Genomic DNA, 18,748 nt, shown 5'->3' with positions numbered 1-18,748 from the left:
TTTGCAAAGGAAATTTTTGTCTATGGACAATTCTTAAGGTCAACGCTTCTAAAAACCCTATAACTGCTATTGAAATGTAACTCATCAACTTAAGGGAGAAAAGAAAAGAAAGATTTACCTTAGCTAATACTTTCTATTGTATTGTTCCGCAGTTCATTTTCATTTGCATCGACCTGGGCCGCTTGGTTTATTGTCCTAGTTTTTAAAATGTTATTTCTAAACCAAGAGCACCGGTTTCTGCAAAGTAAATACGAAGAATCATGAAATCAGTCGAAACTACCGCTACAGTATTGAAGCTATGGCATTTAAGTTCGTTCTACACTTTCAAAACTCTTTAAATATGAGGATTTAAAGACAAGAATTCACACCTTAAAAGTCAATTATCATTACGTGTGCGTCAAGTAAAAATTTGAATTTCCTAAAAAATATATTCATTAAATAATGATGATAATAATAATAATAATAGTTATGATGAGATTAAAAATGATAATCGTAATGTTGGAGGCTGAAATTATAAATATTTCAAAATGCTTGGCAAAATTCTATGCAGCGTAGACATAGGGTTCCGACTTTTAAAAGGGTTAAAATTCAAACAAAAGATTAATCGTATTTCTCGATTTTTACAATGGTTTCTGCCAGTTTGTCAAAGAATAACGTGTTTTCAATGCAATCGAGGGAGAATTATGCCTCGGGAGCCACATAATGTCTCTGCTATTGAAAAAAAAAGGTAAAGAAAAAAGGTGACCACCAACCGCAGTAAGACAAAACGTAACCCAAAGATTATACAATATTCTCTTGGAGTAACCTACAGTAACTTTTTGAAAACTCAGCGACGGTGTTCGCCATTTTGTACATTGCTGGGCAACCCTACCTAACAAAGACTCGCTCCTCATTTGCACATTTCTTCGAAACCCTTTTAAAACAACTACCTGGGGGCTTCACTAAAGGCCTCCTTGATTCAATGATTCAAATAGTACTTGTTTGGAGATACAAAGAGTAGCAGCTGTTTGTTTTGATTTGCGCCTCTTGGCTCACACAAAGGTGCTCTTGGAATAGGTCACCTAGTCAACCGATTTCGACGACACCTTTGCGACGTAAAAAGAAATGATAGGGATACATACAAACCATTCGCTAGACAATTTGATCATTCTAATCACCATGTGGCAGTTTTCAGCTTTTCCTCACACTTAGGTAGTTCGCAAAGCCGCAAATCTCTGGAACAAAAATTTATCTTTCAAATAGGCTCTCTCAATCCCCACGGTATCAACGAGCGCTTTTCATTTAACTAATTTATTTCTCTATTTCTTTACCGAGCTCAAAACTTACCATATTTCTATTCTATTTAAAAACATGACGCTATCGACATCGCTGATCCTAGCAGTACGCAGGACGCGTGTCATATGAACTTCGTAATAGACCTCGCTCACTATAGAGTCTCTGTGGCTCAGTGATAGAGCATCGGAGCGCGGAATCCGAATGTCTGAGGCTCGATTCCTCATGGGGACTCAGAACTTTTTCTTCGTCTTACGCTTTCTCAACCAAGTTATTCTTGTTTTCTAGTCACCATATTCCCACCAATAGCGTAGCTTTATTTTCCCTATATAAACCCACACTACCCACAATTCCTCCAATCACTCTGACGAAGGGCTATCGCTCGAAAAGTCAGCTCTGTACTCTTTGCTGCGGTCAATTTACGTTATCAACTCAGTTTATAATACTTAAGTACTCTATTTTGACCTGTTCAGTTTAACGAAGTGTTTGGATACGCTAAATAGCTTTCTTTGCGACCTACTCTTGTTTATTTATCTCTGCGCGTTTTTGTTTTTGTTTCTGTACGCAAGGCTTCCTTCAAAGTTCGATTCGATGTCGGCAGGTCTTGCTTTGACACATAAATTTCAAGTCTTTGTTTATTCATCTGCATATAGCAGTCCTACGGCTAAAAATGATTGCTTTTAACAATTTGCGTACATAAGTTTAAAATTTTGGAAATTTTCCCTACGGAGCTGTTAATATTCCTCCTCTGTAAAATGAGCGGTCCCGCTGTTCAAATTGATTACTTGTAAAACCGTTCTTTCAGTTTGGAAGAATTTCCATAACAAAAAACTTTCGACAGAACGCTGTCGCCTTTCGAGAATTTAATTTGAATGTTGGACACACTGAACTTAAAGAACTGTTTCATTATTGGGGCTTAGTCTGATTTTAAATTCATATTAATAATCATCAAACAGATACACTGCAATCAGTTTGTTTTTCATACTATCGATAAGCTGACTTCAGTTAGTGACTATTATTCATGACTATTATTGATTCTCGAATAAGGAAAACAAGACCTTTGTGTTTGTTAGCTTCTTCTTTTTGTTTGTTTGTTTTTTTTGAAGTGTGTATTATGCTTCTCGAAAAAAATATTTCATCGTGCCCCCGAAGTATATCTTAGGCAGTTAGCAGCCAGCAATGAGTCGTCGGACTTAGGGGACGTGGGTGAGCGCTGGAAAACCCCGGCAATTTATGGTTGGGAAACATTTCTTAAAATGAAACTAGCACAGAAAAGAAAATAATTTTTTAGATCTCTATTAAGATACGTAAAAAGTTGATTGTACAAAATATAGAACAGCAAAAAGCAGCCAAGCGAAAATTCAATGATTGTTGACGTTGATGGCAAATTCTCATTTCTTCCATAAATGAAGTAGCGACAATAATATTTTTCCTTGTGGGACATCTAAAGGACTCTCGGCTCAAATAAATAAGAACGAGAATCAGCTGGCCGGTAAAATCAAGAAGCTGAAAACACAGTTCATAAAATCATCAAATATGGTAAACACAGGCACGAATCTTAATAATTTGAAATTGTTCCGGACAAGAATGCGTCCCATTCTATGCAAGTTTTGGAAGTTGAATTATAATGACACAGCCTTTGTTGCTTTAAAAAAGTACACTCATCATTCTTTGTTCGTTTAAGCTATATCTGATAGCAAACATTACTACTGCCCCGAGCAGACATTCCCAGAGATACATATTAGTTTGTAGATTGATGCAATTTCAGCATATTTGCCTCATTTCCTGAACGACACAAAATAGGTAAAAAGGTGACTTATCAGTGGAATGCTTTTTCAATCCGAAAAGTTGTTGGTAAACAGAAAACTGACTTATACACATGACGCATACGAATCTAAAACTATGTGAAAATTCTATTGAAAAAGCCTTAAAACTCATATTTACCTGTGAGATGTCTCAGTTGTCAATTCCGGTATAAAAATGCAAATATTTACCGCAGCATCAAAAATGGAATACTATCGACTTAACATATGACAACTAATTCTCGAAAGCTAGTAACTGCTCGAATTTTCGACAAAAATTTTAATTGCCTCCAGTATATTTATATCTCGAAGAAGACTTAGTAAATAAGTAATAAGAGTGCTGTTAAATTTCCATTTGTAATTTTGCGCTTTGCACACTACGACGCACACAAAAAAGCTAATAAACTCTAGCCAGGAGCGAGGGGAATTTGCCAAAGGAAGAGTAATTCAATCTATTTCTAAGTGATATGGTTTTAATCTGCTGTCGCTCCAGGCATGGCTGCTTAAATTCTTAGTTAGACAATCGCTATTCAGTTTTAATCATTATTTTTCTGACAATAATTTTCGGACAATTTCGACCAATTTATCATGATTTTAGGTCAGCTGTGGGAAATTTCCAATTGGCAGTGAATTTGACCAGTCGAAAGGATTTCTTCTGCAAGAATTTAGGCGTTTATTTCGGTTAAACGTGCAAGAGGAAAATATATACTCAGGTGTAATTTAAAGCGTCACAATAGGTGATCCAACCAGCCAGGCGGGTATTAGGAAAACTCTCGAAATTTAGTAAATAAAACATTTTGAATTTCAGCTAATTGATTTTGACTTATTTACATAAAAATATTTATTTTTTACAGGCGGTAGGGAAAACAAAAATATCATTTCTTTTCATTTTTTTTTATCTTCTCTGGCTCAAAGACAAAAATTTCCCTCGCCTCCTGAGAACCTAAACGTTTCCTGCGAGATGACAATCGTTCCATGCGAGAGGTTGCATAGCTGATTGAACTTTGGAAACCGGTTTTCAAAGCTTGTTGAATGACTAGCCGCATATGCCAATAGGAAGTAAGATACTCAATTTACAAAAATCTCAGTTCGGATTCATCGAGATTTTTTAGGGATTACATAGAGCGAGGAAAAATAGGTTTGTATGAAGATCTTCGCCACTGACCAATCTTCGAGGTGGAAGTCGAATGGGACGATGAATTTTTAGCTAGGTCGTTTTACTTTTTCATATGCGCTTGTTAACTCATTTGAAAACATAAATAAAATTTAAAGGAAGCCTTGAGAATATAGGAGGAGAAAAGTCAAGCACGCCATGATAGGAATATTGATTATGATACTCAAGCGAGGCCAAATAAAACAATACAAAAACACCCACAAGTCATTTCCTACACCAGGGGGTCCTAGAGTAAAATGGCATCAAAAAATCATTGCGAAACAAGTTGCAGGTAACATAATTTTTCTGCTCACAGGTATAGGCGTTTCCTTGACAACAACGACCCAATGGCCTGTATGTGTGACTAAGGGTAGAAATTAGGTGATATTGTGGGTAGAAATTAGGTGTTGGACACTCTTAGGGTTTAGAGGTTAAACCATTGGACGTACAAGGGGGATGAGTGGGTAGATGCCACCCCCTTCTTGGTTTTTTTTTTAAATTTTTATCAAGACGATTTTATCTGGACAACTATCCACTTCATCTTGGAGATATATTTGCTGTGAACTTAATGAAATTCGGCTCACAGATATAGGAGATATCAAATGAAAAGTGAGATGAGGTTTAAGAATCAACAAGAGCTACAAAAGAATGAAAAAGGGAAGTTAAACAAAATAGTTGCTGCCGGCTGTCAGAGAACTCTTCCGGAGAAGTACTGATAACCGGGTGACCCGTTCAAGTACCTCAGTCTCTTCTCTCGTGCTTGACCCCCAATTTATTCGGTACACCGACTTTTCCGATTGTTGGCTAAGGCTTTCCTCCGGAAATAACGTGTTTTGTATTGTAACAACACTCCAACAAAACAAAAGAGGGTAAGCTTCTAAGAAACTGTAATTCCGCGTCGATGAGAGAGTATAACAGGGTAATTTAGTACTATCAACTGAGTTGATAACTTAAATTGGCCATCGTAAAGAGTGGCTATACTGTTTCTGTCGTTCAAGTGGGCCACCACCGCGCCCAACCGAATTGATCGACAGTCAGCACTACAAACGCCTCAAAAGGAAAATACCGATCGCATTCCATTCACTCTTACATTTCACCCTCACAACCACGCAGTTGAATCAATTCTTAGAAACTATAAATTGCGATTCAGAGACTGGTACTATCTTTTCGCAACCTCCACTAATTTCATTCAAAGGCGCCTAAAACAAGGGAACTTCTTGGTCAGAAGTTCATTTCAAACCAGTGACTAACCTGAAACTTTCAAATGCACTCGCTCACGATGCAAAATCCTCACAGCGTAGAGAAAATTTCGGGACCCCAAAATTAATTTTTCAAATGGGCGCTCCTAATCCCCACAGTATCAACGAGCGCTTTTCATTCAACCTATTTACTCGTGTTTTCTCCTCATGTTCCCACCAATAGCGTAGCTCCATATTCTGCATGTAAACACACATACAACCCACAATTCCTTCATTCGCTCTGACGAAGGGCTAACGCTTGAAGCGTCAAAAAAATATATTTTTATAGATACAAAGAAAAAGCTTTGAAACTCTTTACGGTGGCAAATTTTCGTCATCAACTCAGTTGTTAGTACCCTGTTATTCCTCGTGAAACATTTGCTATCAACTTGGGATTTTACAACAGGGCAAGACTCGGGAGAGAGTAGATTTTCTGACGAGGGAGCTGACCCAAACAAAATGTAACGGTTCGGTGAATGTTTGTAACTTCATGATGCCATTCGATCCATCTGATAAAGTCGCCTGCTTTGTGTATAAGCAGACCGTGGGTTATCAATCCTTACCTCAATGGATGTCTGGTAACATTTTCGGCTTATAGCTTAAGATCGTAAAAGCGCATATAATCAGGGACATTTTTTATTTGTCAGTGAGATACTACCCTGGAAATTCTGGGTCTTCGGCATCCTACGCTTTTTTTACCTTGGTTTTCTCACTTTAGTTTTCGATGCGTGACGAGACAAAAAAGAAATGAAAGTGAAATTCACCAGTAAGTCGCGCAATCTGAGATCCTCAATGCGCATCCACAGCTCTTTGTGTTCCGCAGAAAGAGCTTCTTATCGTCTGCATCTGTTAAGAGCAGTTTCATCTCTAATCGTTCAGAGCACAACGCATGAAGTTTGGCACGTACGGATCACATTACTGGTCTTTGTCACACCTCAGTCATTAATTATTAACAAAGCGACTTTCACTGGTAGACAGGTACCTTGACTGAGAAGAATGCGTTACCGAATATATTTGGTTTTCATTCGTTTTGAAAAGTGGACTTACATGTTTTCGCTGAAATTCTGTTCATAGAAAAGAAAGAAAGAAGGGAAAATATTCGGTGGATCAAAAGTATGGATTTGAGATTGGAAATAACGTGGAAATCCGCGATCAGTTTCTCGACCCCTCTTGGTCGTCTCGAGCATGCGTGATTTGCTGTTGCGAATACGCAAATGCCCATTCACTATTGCTATCGATGTATTTATTCGTCGATTAGCTGCCGCTACGTTTCGGATACATTATGGCAGCGAAACATTTGCTTTTCACCGCGCTTTTTTATTTTATAACATCAAGTACATTTGTTCAGTCGGAGATATTCACAGCGCTGTCTCATGTGGAGCGGTTGGTAAATATAGAGATGGAACTCACTGACACGCTAGAAGAGTATCTCATCGAACAAGAATCACGGCTGAACAAATTGCGATCTTTCTTCCAAGATCTGAAGTTGGCGATGGATCAAGCGAAGCACAATAGAGAGGCTTACATCGGACATCCAATGAATACGTATTTAATGATCAAACGGCTCGTGAATGAGTGGAGGCCACACGTAAAGGCGATTCAAGAGGAGGGAGACGCTGAAGGTAAACCAGTTAATTCATCAAAAATAAAACTTTTGTACGGTCAGTTACACCGCAGTAGTGCTGATAAGCGTAAGAAAAAAAAACTGAGAAGACGAAGTTCAACCTAGCGATCGAAGTGTCTTCCGTGAAGGCGTTGAAAGAATACCCGTGAAGACCGCTGTTTTCTATCACTGTTGCAAAACTCGGTAATCGAGAGCGTGCGATATTTCGCAGCTCAATGAACCCATTATATCTAGTCGCCTAGTCATCGCTCGCATTTACTCCCATTCAAAAAGGTGATAGAAAGAAATTTATCCACAATATATAATGTGAATGGACTTTGAAAACCGTAATACTCGGATAGAACGGTGATAGTCGTTGACAGAAATGTCTCTGGGGTCATGCTTACGGAATTTTGCAGTCTTTCTCATTTTTTTCCCCTTTTTTTTCATCAACGCTTAGTCGCGAAAAGTACTATTGAAACGGCTTTATCTTTGACTAGATTATTGGTTCACTTTATGTCCCTCAATCCATTCACACCTCAGGTTACCATCGATAAAATTTAAACGCTATTTTAAAGGAACTTGTTGTATGCTCTCGTAAGTGTGTGATGCAAATGACCTTTCCGGTGTCATGTTTATGTTTTTGAAAATATCTTTTGTAATCATACTGACAAAATTAAACAATTAAGGCGAAAAGGCTTTTAATTGTATTTGATGAAAATAGGTTCGTTACAAATTTGTAAGCTTCACGTTCATGCTGATTTTATGGGTGAAAAGATCTTACAAGTTCAATGTCTTAAACTGATCACAGTTAGAAATTACGGCCGTCTATTAGTGCCTAAATGCCTTAATTCCGGACACTTTTTAATGCAGAAAGTGTTATTAAATGAGGATAAATTGTCGTGATTCTTCGCGAAAAATCATTAATCTAAGTTCTATTAAGTGGCTTTTAGACACCTTGCCTTGGAGACTTGTTAAGGCTCAGTAAATACATAACGCCTGTGTTACCAATAACAGTTTTAAACCAAAATAATAATTCTATATTTTGATGAGAATAAACGCACTTATGAAAACATTTCATCTTGTGATTTTAAATAAAACCACGTGAAAAAACATGCATTATTTTTGCCTTAACCAATGTCACCAATAAGGAAAAAAAGTAAATAAAGGTGAGACTATTTATTCAAGACATCAGTTTTCGTTTATGGTACATTAATCATAATATGTGTGGCTTATTTGAAATACCACCAAAGCACCGAATTTGTGAATCCGGGGAATATTGAATTTTTTTTCTTTTTTGTTTGATTGATAGCCTTTGCTCGCGCATTTGTTGTTATATCTCTCAAATTAAAATTCTCAGTATTTTTATTTCTTTTACTTTCTTTTCGCGCATTCTGCTTGTTTGTTTTTACATAAAACTGTCTTTCTGAGAGAAGAATGATTAACAATTTTTCCAATCCTTGTGAGCATGTTGTATAAGAGAATATTATAAATAGCGAGCGAGGCGAGTAGCGCCGAGTTGGCTCTAATCAGTCTCGTATCCAACAAGCGCGAATGAATTTTTTTTTCAATTTCATTAAATGCTAAAACTTTGAATGCTTTCAGAAAAAATTTCAGCTTTCAACACATCGCAATGCATTTCAATATAAGATGCTGATAACTGGAGTTGAGTGAACCAATCGGAACACTGAGAAATGCAATATCTGGAGTTAATAATGAATAATAATTGACGTGAATTGTTTGCAAGCTGAATCTCTCAATATTATCGTCAAGGTTTACTCATAGACAAGTTGGAAGTCTATCGCGAACACTTTCCTGGACAAGATGATTTGGAGGGCGCCATGGCCGCTATTAAACGTCTGCAAGATGTCTACAATCTTAAAGCACAAGACTTTACCAGAGGTAAATACGGTTTAGCGACTGAATCAGGCTCAATGATAACTGCCATGGACGCATTTAAAATTGGTCGCGGAGCATTTTTGTCGGAAGATATGGAGAACACTCGGCAGTGGATGGGTGAATCGTTACAAATATTGGACCTGGAACCTAATAACTCGAAAGAAAAACCAAGTCGATTCTCCGTGCTGGATCATCTGGCCTGGTCCTCTTATAAGGTAACCATATCGACCTCCACGCCGTGTTATAATGATGTAACAAAAATAAAAGGGGGGACTACGGGCACCTCAGGACCCCCCCTCCCTTTCCCACCTAGCTATGCCCCTTGCTCTCATATATCAGCCTGCTAATTTACTTGTAACGGTGTTTGTACTTAATTTCGCGTTTTTCGCAATTGTTGAAAAATTGCGAAATTAAAGTCCTACAAATAAAAATGCTCGTGGAATTTAAAAAGGCGAAATTTAACACCTCTATAGAATTAATACCCATATATATATATATATATATATATTTAACCCATATAGAATTAATACCCACATATATTACAGACCTTCGATTCAAATCAGAGGAAAAATGATTACCATGTGTAACAACAACAAATGCAGGATATGTATCGACTGATACACAAATTAGTGACTGGTTTTACAGATAAGCTCCACTCTGTATCTTTTGCAATGTTAAAATTAACAGTCTTGTCTTCATCTGAATTAGTAGATTCATACAAAATTCCTTAGAATATCTTATGCGCATTCCTTAAATTGCCGTTAAATGATTCCTTGTTGTTCACAAGTTTCTGATAACTTTCCAACACTTGTTCCTGTTTTTCTTGGAATTTTAAAAAAAGTTCAGATTTCTTAGGAAAAAAAAAATGAAGTGGAGAACGCTTAAATCGCGAAATTTAATGCCCTATTTTTATATTGTCAAAATCGCCAAATCAAGTACGTATAAGGCGGTTTACGATCTATATTTGAAATAATTTTCTTCCTATAGCTTGGGGATGTGAGAAGTGCGATAAATTACACCATAGAGGCTCTTAAAGTTGGTAAGTAATTGTACACAAGTAACCCGGGATTGAATTATTTTTGCATTTCTTCGTTCTCTGATTTGTCTAGAAAAAACTCGAGCCACCTCCTCTACCAATCACAGCTCTGCTGGGTTATAAATGTTTTCCCGCGTTTCAGACTGCTTGCTTGAATTTGCGTCCGACAAACCCACGCAGAAAACTGTAAGATTTCATAGTTGTCATCCGAAAAGTGAATTTCTTTGTGAATTATTTTTTATCAGATTCATGGCTCTTTAAGGTAAAATAAGTGAATTGATAAATGAGAATGTTCCAGTTATCTAGGTCATCGTCATGGAAATAACGTTAAGCGTTAACTCCTATTTCAGTGCCCAATCACGAGCGATCAACGATAAATCTTGGCACTTTTAAAGAATATCAAAAGCTCAAAAGCGGAGACCAATCTCAGAAATCCCAAGAACAGGAACGGAAATTCAGTTATCTGGCCAAGAAGATTCCTCAGTCGACACTGAAGAACTTTGACTGGTTTGAGGAAAGACGTATTTTTAAGAAATTGTGTCGAGGAGATCCAATGCCACGTGTAAGTAATAGGAAAATTACGATGCACTAAAAAGTTGAAGTGGTAGGTGAAAAGTTAATGGCCAAAAAACGTTCATGGACTGTGTCCTTGGTTGGAGGAGGATTCCGTCTAAGTAGAATGGTAAAATAAAGTTAAAAGGGACGTGGAAGGTAAAATGATCAAAGATTGCGGAGATTGACTTTGACTGTGAGTGACTGTGGAAGGTCTCGACAGATTTTAATATCGTTCTGTATGTCTCATTCTATAATTCCTTGAATTAGAAATTCATCGATATCAAAACTTCAGTCGTCAATAATTTACTTTTATAGACCGTTTATACAAAATTACGAGTCGTTTCTTATAAGCATTGGTACGAAAAATAAAAATAAAAAAACCCTGAGTCCCCAAGAGGAATCTTTAACCAAATACCTTCGATTTTCGTGATCCAATAATCTGGTACTGAACTACAGGACTTTGGCTCGCCGGTCATTATTAGACTCATCATTAGCACTTTGACAGACGAGAGTGACAAAAACAGTATTTCTCCTTACAATATCAATCGGACAAGTGAAGAGAATAAAGAAAATTAACAATTCGGATTTTTTAGTTGATCCAATACCAAATCATCTGACTGAAGATCATAAAAATTGTATCGTTGACAGTAAGGAGAATCACTGAAACGATTTTGGGAGTGAAAGGGTAAATGTGCGGGAAACGCCCTGTTTTATTTTAGGATCACAGTAGAATAAGTAACGAGGTAAATTGTTAGGTCTGTTGGGCGAAATATATTGTTTTACAGCATTTCTACTCACATTCAGTGTCTCCTTTCTGCCAGGCCCCTCAAAGCCCGGAGAGACTCAGATGCTATTACAAGACAGGACATTCACTCTGCACTATCAAAAGGTGTCCTATCGAGGTTGTCTTCACCAATCCAGACATTATGATTTTTCATCAGATCATGAGCAATGCTGAAATAGATAAAGTCATAACAATATCAAAACCTTTGGTAAGAATAGTACGTCCAATTGTCTTCTATTGTCAATCGACTTTTGTTTCTCTAATTTTGTCTGTGTTGTCGCTTTATTAGCTTTAATGACATGACAGTGACCAGAACTTTTCGTAAATGTGGTAGTATATTATTTTGGCATTTAAAATGACCCTGAAATAATTAAGAAAAAAATAAAAAGAGAGATAAACAGAAGACGAAAAGATCATCCTTACTCTCACTCGAGTACGAATTAGTCATGGCAATAGTTCCATTTTTTTTTCAATTTCAAAATCATTTTCATGACACAAACTATTTGTGTTTGCTCACTTGTTTATCTAATTGCTCATTCAAATTGCATGTCCCATTCAAGTTCCTTTCAGAACGGATCGGGAGATACATTGATGTCAAAGTTAAAACTGTCAGAGTGTAAACCTAACAAATTTTTTGGTGTAAAAGCTGGCAAATTACTACGAACAGTGAAAAATTACTGCCGGCACACTAAATCTGCTAGGCACGCAAAACACAAAAACCAAATGTTTTTCATTTCAGGGGCAATTTAGGAAAGCCATGCACTTTTTTTTCATCTTTCTTTTGCTAATCATTTTTTTCTATGCTCCTCAGTTAAACAGGGCGACTGTTCATAATCCAATAACGGGAAAATTAGAGTTTGCTCATTACAGGATAAGCAAAAAGTAGGTATCCTTTATAATACATTGTTCTTACATTTCTGTCTTCCACAATCATGTTGGGTACATTTCCACAAGGAAATACCATTTTTAAACATACGGTAACTGTAAATGTCAAATAATAAAATACTTTTTGTCGATCTTTGATGGTGCAGTCGACATTTTTAAGAATTCGCCCTCCAGTCAATTTAAGTCGGTCAACAAAACCCTGTTATCGAATTTGATTCCATTCTCCTAATGCGAGTTTTTGCGTGGAGTAGGGGGTGACACACTATTGTATTAGTAGCTTTAAGCAAGATCTGATATAAAAAGAATGATTATTTGCATCAAGAGATGAGTGAAGCCTGGTAGTTGGAAACTGAGTGGTCCGTTTTGCATTATCGTATTGAGTACGGTTCGTTAGTCGCTGTTATTCAGTTTCGATCAATCGGAAAAAAAATACCTTCTGTTCATTTCTTGTCTTATAAACGTCTTAAAAGCATCTTATGCTGGGCGTAAGTCGTTGTTTTCATCTGTTAGTCGAGTTTGGTATTTCATTCTCACCTTTAAATTGATATCATTTCCAGTTGCTGGTTAAACGGAAAACACGATCCGCTTATCGACCGCGTCAACCGACGGATGACAGCGCTGACTGGACTCAACTTACAAACAGCCGAGGATTTCCAGGTTTTTTACATTTTACATCGCACGTTACGTTAGGAGGAGTACATTTAATGCCTCTATCAATCAAATTTTTTTACATTTATTTGGGTTCTTTCTAAAGTGGCAACAAGATGCAGTAAGTAAGTGAGAAATGTTATGCAAACGGAAGATTTGTTCAAATATATCGATAACTAGTCTCGTAGCCAGACCTTCCATGGCCAAGCGATTGCGAGGTCCTTATATTTCAGTTATAGTTACGCGGTAGGATCTAGGTACTAGATTAATCGGAAACAAGGGAAATAATTGCGAAAATTAAATGGAACGATTTACATTATTAACCTGGCAGTGAGAAAGGGCAGTCATTTGAGTAAATTTATGCTTCTGACTCCAGGATAAGCTCTAGACCGGGAGCTATATTTTTTTCCCGTTTTCCTACTCGTGCGCCAAAGTGAACGTTTTCAAACTCATTTTGTTTTGCAGGTGCAAAATTATGGATTAGCAGGGCATTACGACCCCCACTTTGACTTCTCAAGGGTAAAAATGTTGCATTGAAGTCTCTCGCTTTTTTCGACTCTTGTAGTTTCATTTACTCTCTCTAAGGCTAATGCCTAATCCTAAAATACCTTTTGCTTTCTACAGGATCTTAAGAATTCCACATTGGGTCAACTTGGGACAGGAAACAGGATAGCAACAGTTCTTCTTTATGTAAGTGGTTTAATTCTGCAGACTTTTCACTTGGATATATTTCAGTTACTTTCCACAAATTTTCTGAGATGAGCCTGAGTCTAAGAAGTGAACTGTACTTGAAGGAACAGAAAGGGACATCAGGGCGTTGGCTGAGATCTGTCGATTACACTGAAATAGTTTTTAGTTTTGGAAGGAACCAAAGTCCGTTATTCCAAACTTCCTCTCAGCAGTCACCTCATTTTCACCTGTCCTTTTTGAGATTCTAAAGTACCCTGAGCGACCCTTCAACAATTGCCTCAATGTGCAAAAAAATTGGCCTCCAGGCGTTGCTTTTTTCGCTTTGCTCTTAAGTGTAGTCGCCTCAACAATAATAAATTATAGAAATACTGGCTTAATTTGCGATCACTAGAGCAGTATCTGGTTTTGAACTGCGCGTTGTAGTTCCCGCCATCCGGCAAGTGTACAACCAGAGTATTCGCCGCTGTTTGGAAAACGGCGTCAATAGTCAAAATGTTTAGCACATTGGAAGGAAGTGTTTTTAAGTTACCTTTTTGGATCTTAAAACACGACAATAAGTAAATTATTATACACACTTTTTATTAACAGAGATTAAAATTAAGAGGTTTTATAGCGTAATTCACTTTTCAAGCGGGATAATAAGAAGCAAATTGTCGGTTTGGGGGAAGGCAAACGACATTTTCCAAAACAGGAGATATTGGAGAGTTTTTTTGAGTTGTAACGTGCGACTAGGCGTTCTTTTTTGTTCTTTTTTGAAGAAGAGCGATAGCAGAGCAGCGTAAGATTCAGCAAGCGGACTTTTGCGCTGTCTTACTATTGCTCTCCCCCGAAAAACGAACGCCTGGTCATAAATGAATTTGGGTGTTTTTGGTATTGTTGTTGTTGGTGATGTGTTGTTATGTTCCTTAGTTTGATAGGCAACAAAACTCTAGTCCGTCTTACTTGTGTGAGCTGTTTATAATCAATCACCAATGTTGAAAGTAACAATTATCGATAGATCTCTGTTTATCAACATGACAATGTTGCCCAAACGTTTTAAACACAGTTTGCTATTAATCGACCGTGAACTCTTTTACCCTTGAATTACATTTTCAGATGAGCGACGTGGAGGCTGGAGGGGCAACTGTTTTCCCCTATGTTGGAGCTAGGGTTATGCCCAGCAAGGTACGAATAAATTTTTGAATTTAAAACGTGTTATTAAAAGAAGTATTGCTCAGTTTTTATGTTGATTATGAGGGAATTCCGCTAATGCTCAAAGTTGGATAATTTTAAGGTGATCCATGAAATCTCAATTGCATGGAACTTAGATTACGATCGCCCCTCCTTTTCGGCGAAGTCCGTCGCGCGAGTAAAAAAAAAAAAAAAACAAATCAGGGCGAAAGTAAATAAACAAAGAAAATGATGTTAATGCGCCGCAGATCAAGCGAGAGAGTTTGATCTCCGCGTTGGGCTCAAAAGGCTCACATATGATTGGCTATCGGCCGATAATCTGTTAACAAGAGGATTTGGCCTTCTGTACCCTACCAGATACATAAATTTTGTCAAATCAGTTTTTTCTCTCTCTCTCTTTCTCGTTTTCCTTTTTTTTGGTTGTTTCATTTTGTTTTTGTTTTTTTGTTATCATTAGCTGCCAAACTTTTCGTCACGTTTCAGCTTTACCTTTTTTTTTGTGTACAGGGTGACGCGGTATTTTGGCACAATTTATTGCAATCAGGCGAGGGAGATTTTCGAACACGTCACGCCGGCTGCCCGGTCTTAAAAGGCTGGAAATGGGGTAAGGTTCCATGTAACTCTACATAAATAATCATCGTAATTACCTGTGCTGATTACTGCAGTTAATTGTAAACTTTTTTCTTTACCAGTTCGATTAAAATGAGAGCTCTTTCTTCTTTCTTCTTTCTGCTCTCTCTCATCTCTTGCTTTAAATCAAAATGGCCAAGTTTTTCTGCTTAAAATATTTGAGGAATATTTCAAAAAATTGTAGACGTGCGCCACTGAAGCATCCAGAGCTGTTTCAAGACTGTTTCGGTTTTGTTTTGTTGCAGTATCAAACAAATGGATCCACGAAGCTGGAAATGAATTCAACAGACCTTGCGCTAAATCACCGCACGTGTGAAAGCTTTTTCGAGGTTATCCGTGGACATGAACTTCAATTCCTTTTAAATTTCAAAAGTTTTTTGGATACTAACTTCTGCTGGCCAGGATTAAAGGAAGCGAATCTAAGGAAAAACTGTGCTTGATGAAATTGAAATAATATTCCTTATTTTGCTGACGTTGAGGCTATGTAAATCTTTTTGACTTTTGGATTGCTTTTTATGGCGAGGCGTAAAGTATTGGACTAGTTCGAGGAAATTTTTTTACTTAAAAATAATAATACTGAAAAAAATGGGTTTCTCAATTGTTTCCTGAGAATATGCAATTTAGATGCAAGACATTACTACCTTGCTCAATGAAAAGAAAATGCTCAATGTAACTTTTGTTGGTTGGTACTTTAACCCAGGTTCTAGTGTATTTGGGCAGAAGTGAACTGGGAACGAGAATGCAGCCTCAGTGCAAACTTAACTTACACAGCAACAGCGTAAATTTTGGAATTAAAGATGAAAATATATATATAGTCTATACTCGGTGATGTCTTTATGAATGGCGCATTTCCATTCCCGTTGGTTGCATAGCATAGTCCAGGTATAACTCCACAAAAAAAAAACATTGCGACTGTTTCGGTCACTTGTGTGACGTGAGTTTAGCCACCTAGACAGAAATCTGACAAAAAAAGAAAAAAAAAAGAAACTTGAAATGTCTTCAGGTATGGATGCCGACAAAAGAGTTCTCAATTGAGAATAAAGGCCACATAGGATGCTTAGGCGCAAGAACGACAAGACCTCCTCAACATCCTTGACCCTTTAACTCCCAAGATCTGATTGTTAATTCTCCCCTCTAGCTGCTACACATTTCCTTGTAAATTGGTTACGATAATTTGGTGTTAGCTCACGATAACAATTTCTACCAGATAAGTTTAAGTTCTCTCCTTACCTATTTGATGAATAATGTATGGGACGTATGGGGAGAAGTAATATGTTAATCACTTCTGGGGGGGAAAGGGTTAAGGAAGTTTATATTTTTGAAAGCAATAACTCCCTAGAGTACCGTCATGGGATCCGCTCTAAGAAAACAAAATGTACAAGCCAATAAGGGCTATTCAAGCAAGGAAAGACAAGGCTCTATATCCGAGCTTGCAGTTTGACCGACGTACAAGTCAGCGGACATCCTTTTTTAAGTTTATGATTTGCTTTATTAGCTGTTAACTCCATCACTGATTGCGCAAGTATAACGTCATTACAATTGCCCAGAATCTATTCCACTTACGAGTCTAAGCCAGCGATATATGGTGAGGTATTGGTCAGCGTACGTATTGATTTGAATGAAAGCTGTCATTTGATACCAATCGCACATAACTATAAGGTTTTGCAGCCAATGCTTCTCGACTTACGTCTCTAGCAAGAAAAGACGCTGATTACATGTAATAAGAAGATTCTATGATGCGACAACTGTCAATTTTACATTTGAATGTCAATGTCTGCTTTGAAAACAATGCACTGGCGAAGATGAACGATGGCATTGGATGATTATTACATTTAGCACAAAATTTTATTGCATTTTGGATTTTATTACATTCAGGACCAAATGTTATTACGCTAAAATGTTTTTGTTACACCGAGGATAATTACTACACTTCAGCCTTCTACAGGGTCGTTATAAATCATTTTGCGATCACACACCAGTAAACATCTTGCAAAGGCAGGAAATAGTTTCATGAAAGACTTCATAACTAGACTGTACAGCAAAATATTCCAAAAGGTGTCATTGTGCTTGATTACAAAAAATTTACTATTCATTAGATTAATTTTATCAACCTGGGAGTTAAGTTAGTATAATGATTGGCGAAGGAAAGATCTTTGCTGATAGGGTTGACGTTTAAATTAAGGAAAGGTCAGGAATATTTTTGCTAGGCACGGAATATGGCTTCAAAAAGGGCGTAAACCTCTACGAGGACCCGGTTCCTCAACTAAGACTAAAAAAACAAGAACACACAACTTGACGAAATCGCAGAAAGGAAAAGGAATTGCTGAGCATCGGAAAAGTGCAAGTTAGTTGTTGTTTACAAAATTCCATGTGAGAAGTAAACGGGTTTTCGGGCTGCTGCGAATTATATATTTTCGACAGGATAACGCGTGGTAAGTAATAAGAACTTTGATGTTGCAGTAATGATAGCTCTTTCGATTTCCGTTCAACCCCGTAAACTTGGGCATCGTCTACTTAAATTTTCCGCTGAAAGCAGATATGAATTCTTGAATTCGCGCACTAAACTTCAACCGGAGCCACCTGGAAATTTAAAACTCATTTTTTAGTCGAGTTTAAAGTTTATAGAGACGTAATTGCAAAACCGACCATATTTGTCGAGAGATAAGGTTTTTTATAACATTAGAAGAAAATGTCATTATGTTTTCTTATGGAAAGTAAATTTGAGGTTATTTACAGACTCACAGTAACAATTTTCAAAACTGTAAAATTCTACTTCCTCGACAGCAGATACCGTCACAATTACAATAACTGTGATGAATATGTATTAAGATTCTAGATTAAGACATTCTGAAACAAAAAAATATTTCAGTATGTGAATGGATAAGACAGTTTAGTGCAAAGCTTTGTTTTCGTGGTGAACGATCACTCGGTTGATCAAGGAATCGGAGCTTACGCCATCATAGAACATTTTCATTAGAAAAAGTCAAACATGCATTGAAAAGGTATTCAGAGACATTTGGCAAACATCTTGAAAACAGCGAATCAAATGTTGTTGTTGTAGAAGCTTCCTTGATCAAATGCATTTACTCTATCTGTAAAGATAAAATTGACTACTTATTTTAATTAAAGAAAAGTAAAATTAAATATTGCAATAGGAAGTTTTTAGAGATGATGGTCATTTTTCCTCAAAATTATTAAAAGAAACTTGAAATTGAATATGTTTAAAAAGAAATTGTTTATTTAGCTTAGGGCATTCGTCAAAGTGAGACTGACCGAGATTCTGTTTTCACTTTATCAGACTAGCCGCATATGGGTAAACCTACGTGCTTAAGCCCTTCCTTTTCACGCGCAAACTTGATATTATCAAAATAATTGCAGAAAAA

General features: G+C 37.1%; 2 protein-coding genes across 3 annotated transcripts in view; one reads left to right on the top strand and one right to left on the bottom strand.

Annotated features, from left to right (window-relative positions):
* LOC113676098 (uncharacterized) overlaps positions 1 to 3,355 on the bottom strand; it is a 43,247-nt gene extending 39,892 nt beyond the window's left edge. The window contains exon 1 of one of the 2 annotated variants that reach the window (XM_089193164.1): positions 3,217 to 3,355. The gene's annotated coding sequence lies outside the window, so the exon portion shown is untranslated. Of the gene's footprint in view, positions 1 to 118; positions 241 to 3,216 lie in introns of those variants that run through there. The other variant, XM_089193165.1, reaches the window with a different exon arrangement.
* Positions 3,356 to 6,004: 2,649 nt separating this feature from the next.
* LOC113676109 (prolyl 4-hydroxylase subunit alpha-1) lies at positions 6,005 to 16,184 on the top strand. The gene is made up of 12 exons (XM_027192728.2): positions 6,005 to 7,087; positions 8,842 to 9,182; positions 9,955 to 10,006; positions 10,354 to 10,565; positions 11,380 to 11,550; positions 12,154 to 12,224; positions 12,785 to 12,884; positions 13,341 to 13,394; positions 13,500 to 13,565; positions 14,661 to 14,729; positions 15,243 to 15,339; positions 15,611 to 16,184. Exons 1-12 carry the CDS (start codon positions 6,748 to 6,750, stop codon positions 15,679 to 15,681), a joined length of 1,644 nt encoding a protein of 547 aa, XP_027048529.2. The 5' UTR covers positions 6,005 to 6,747; the 3' UTR covers positions 15,682 to 16,184.
* Positions 16,185 to 18,748: the final 2,564 nt, after the last annotated feature.

The sequence above is a fragment of the Pocillopora damicornis genome, chromosome 14, assembly GCF_964200805.1.
Source record: "Pocillopora damicornis chromosome 14, jaPocDami1.2, whole genome shotgun sequence".
Classification (NCBI taxonomy): Eukaryota; Metazoa; Cnidaria; class Anthozoa; order Scleractinia; family Pocilloporidae; genus Pocillopora; species Pocillopora damicornis.
The sequence above is the reverse complement of the archived record's forward strand: the minus strand, read 5'-3'. Positions and strand labels throughout refer to the sequence as shown.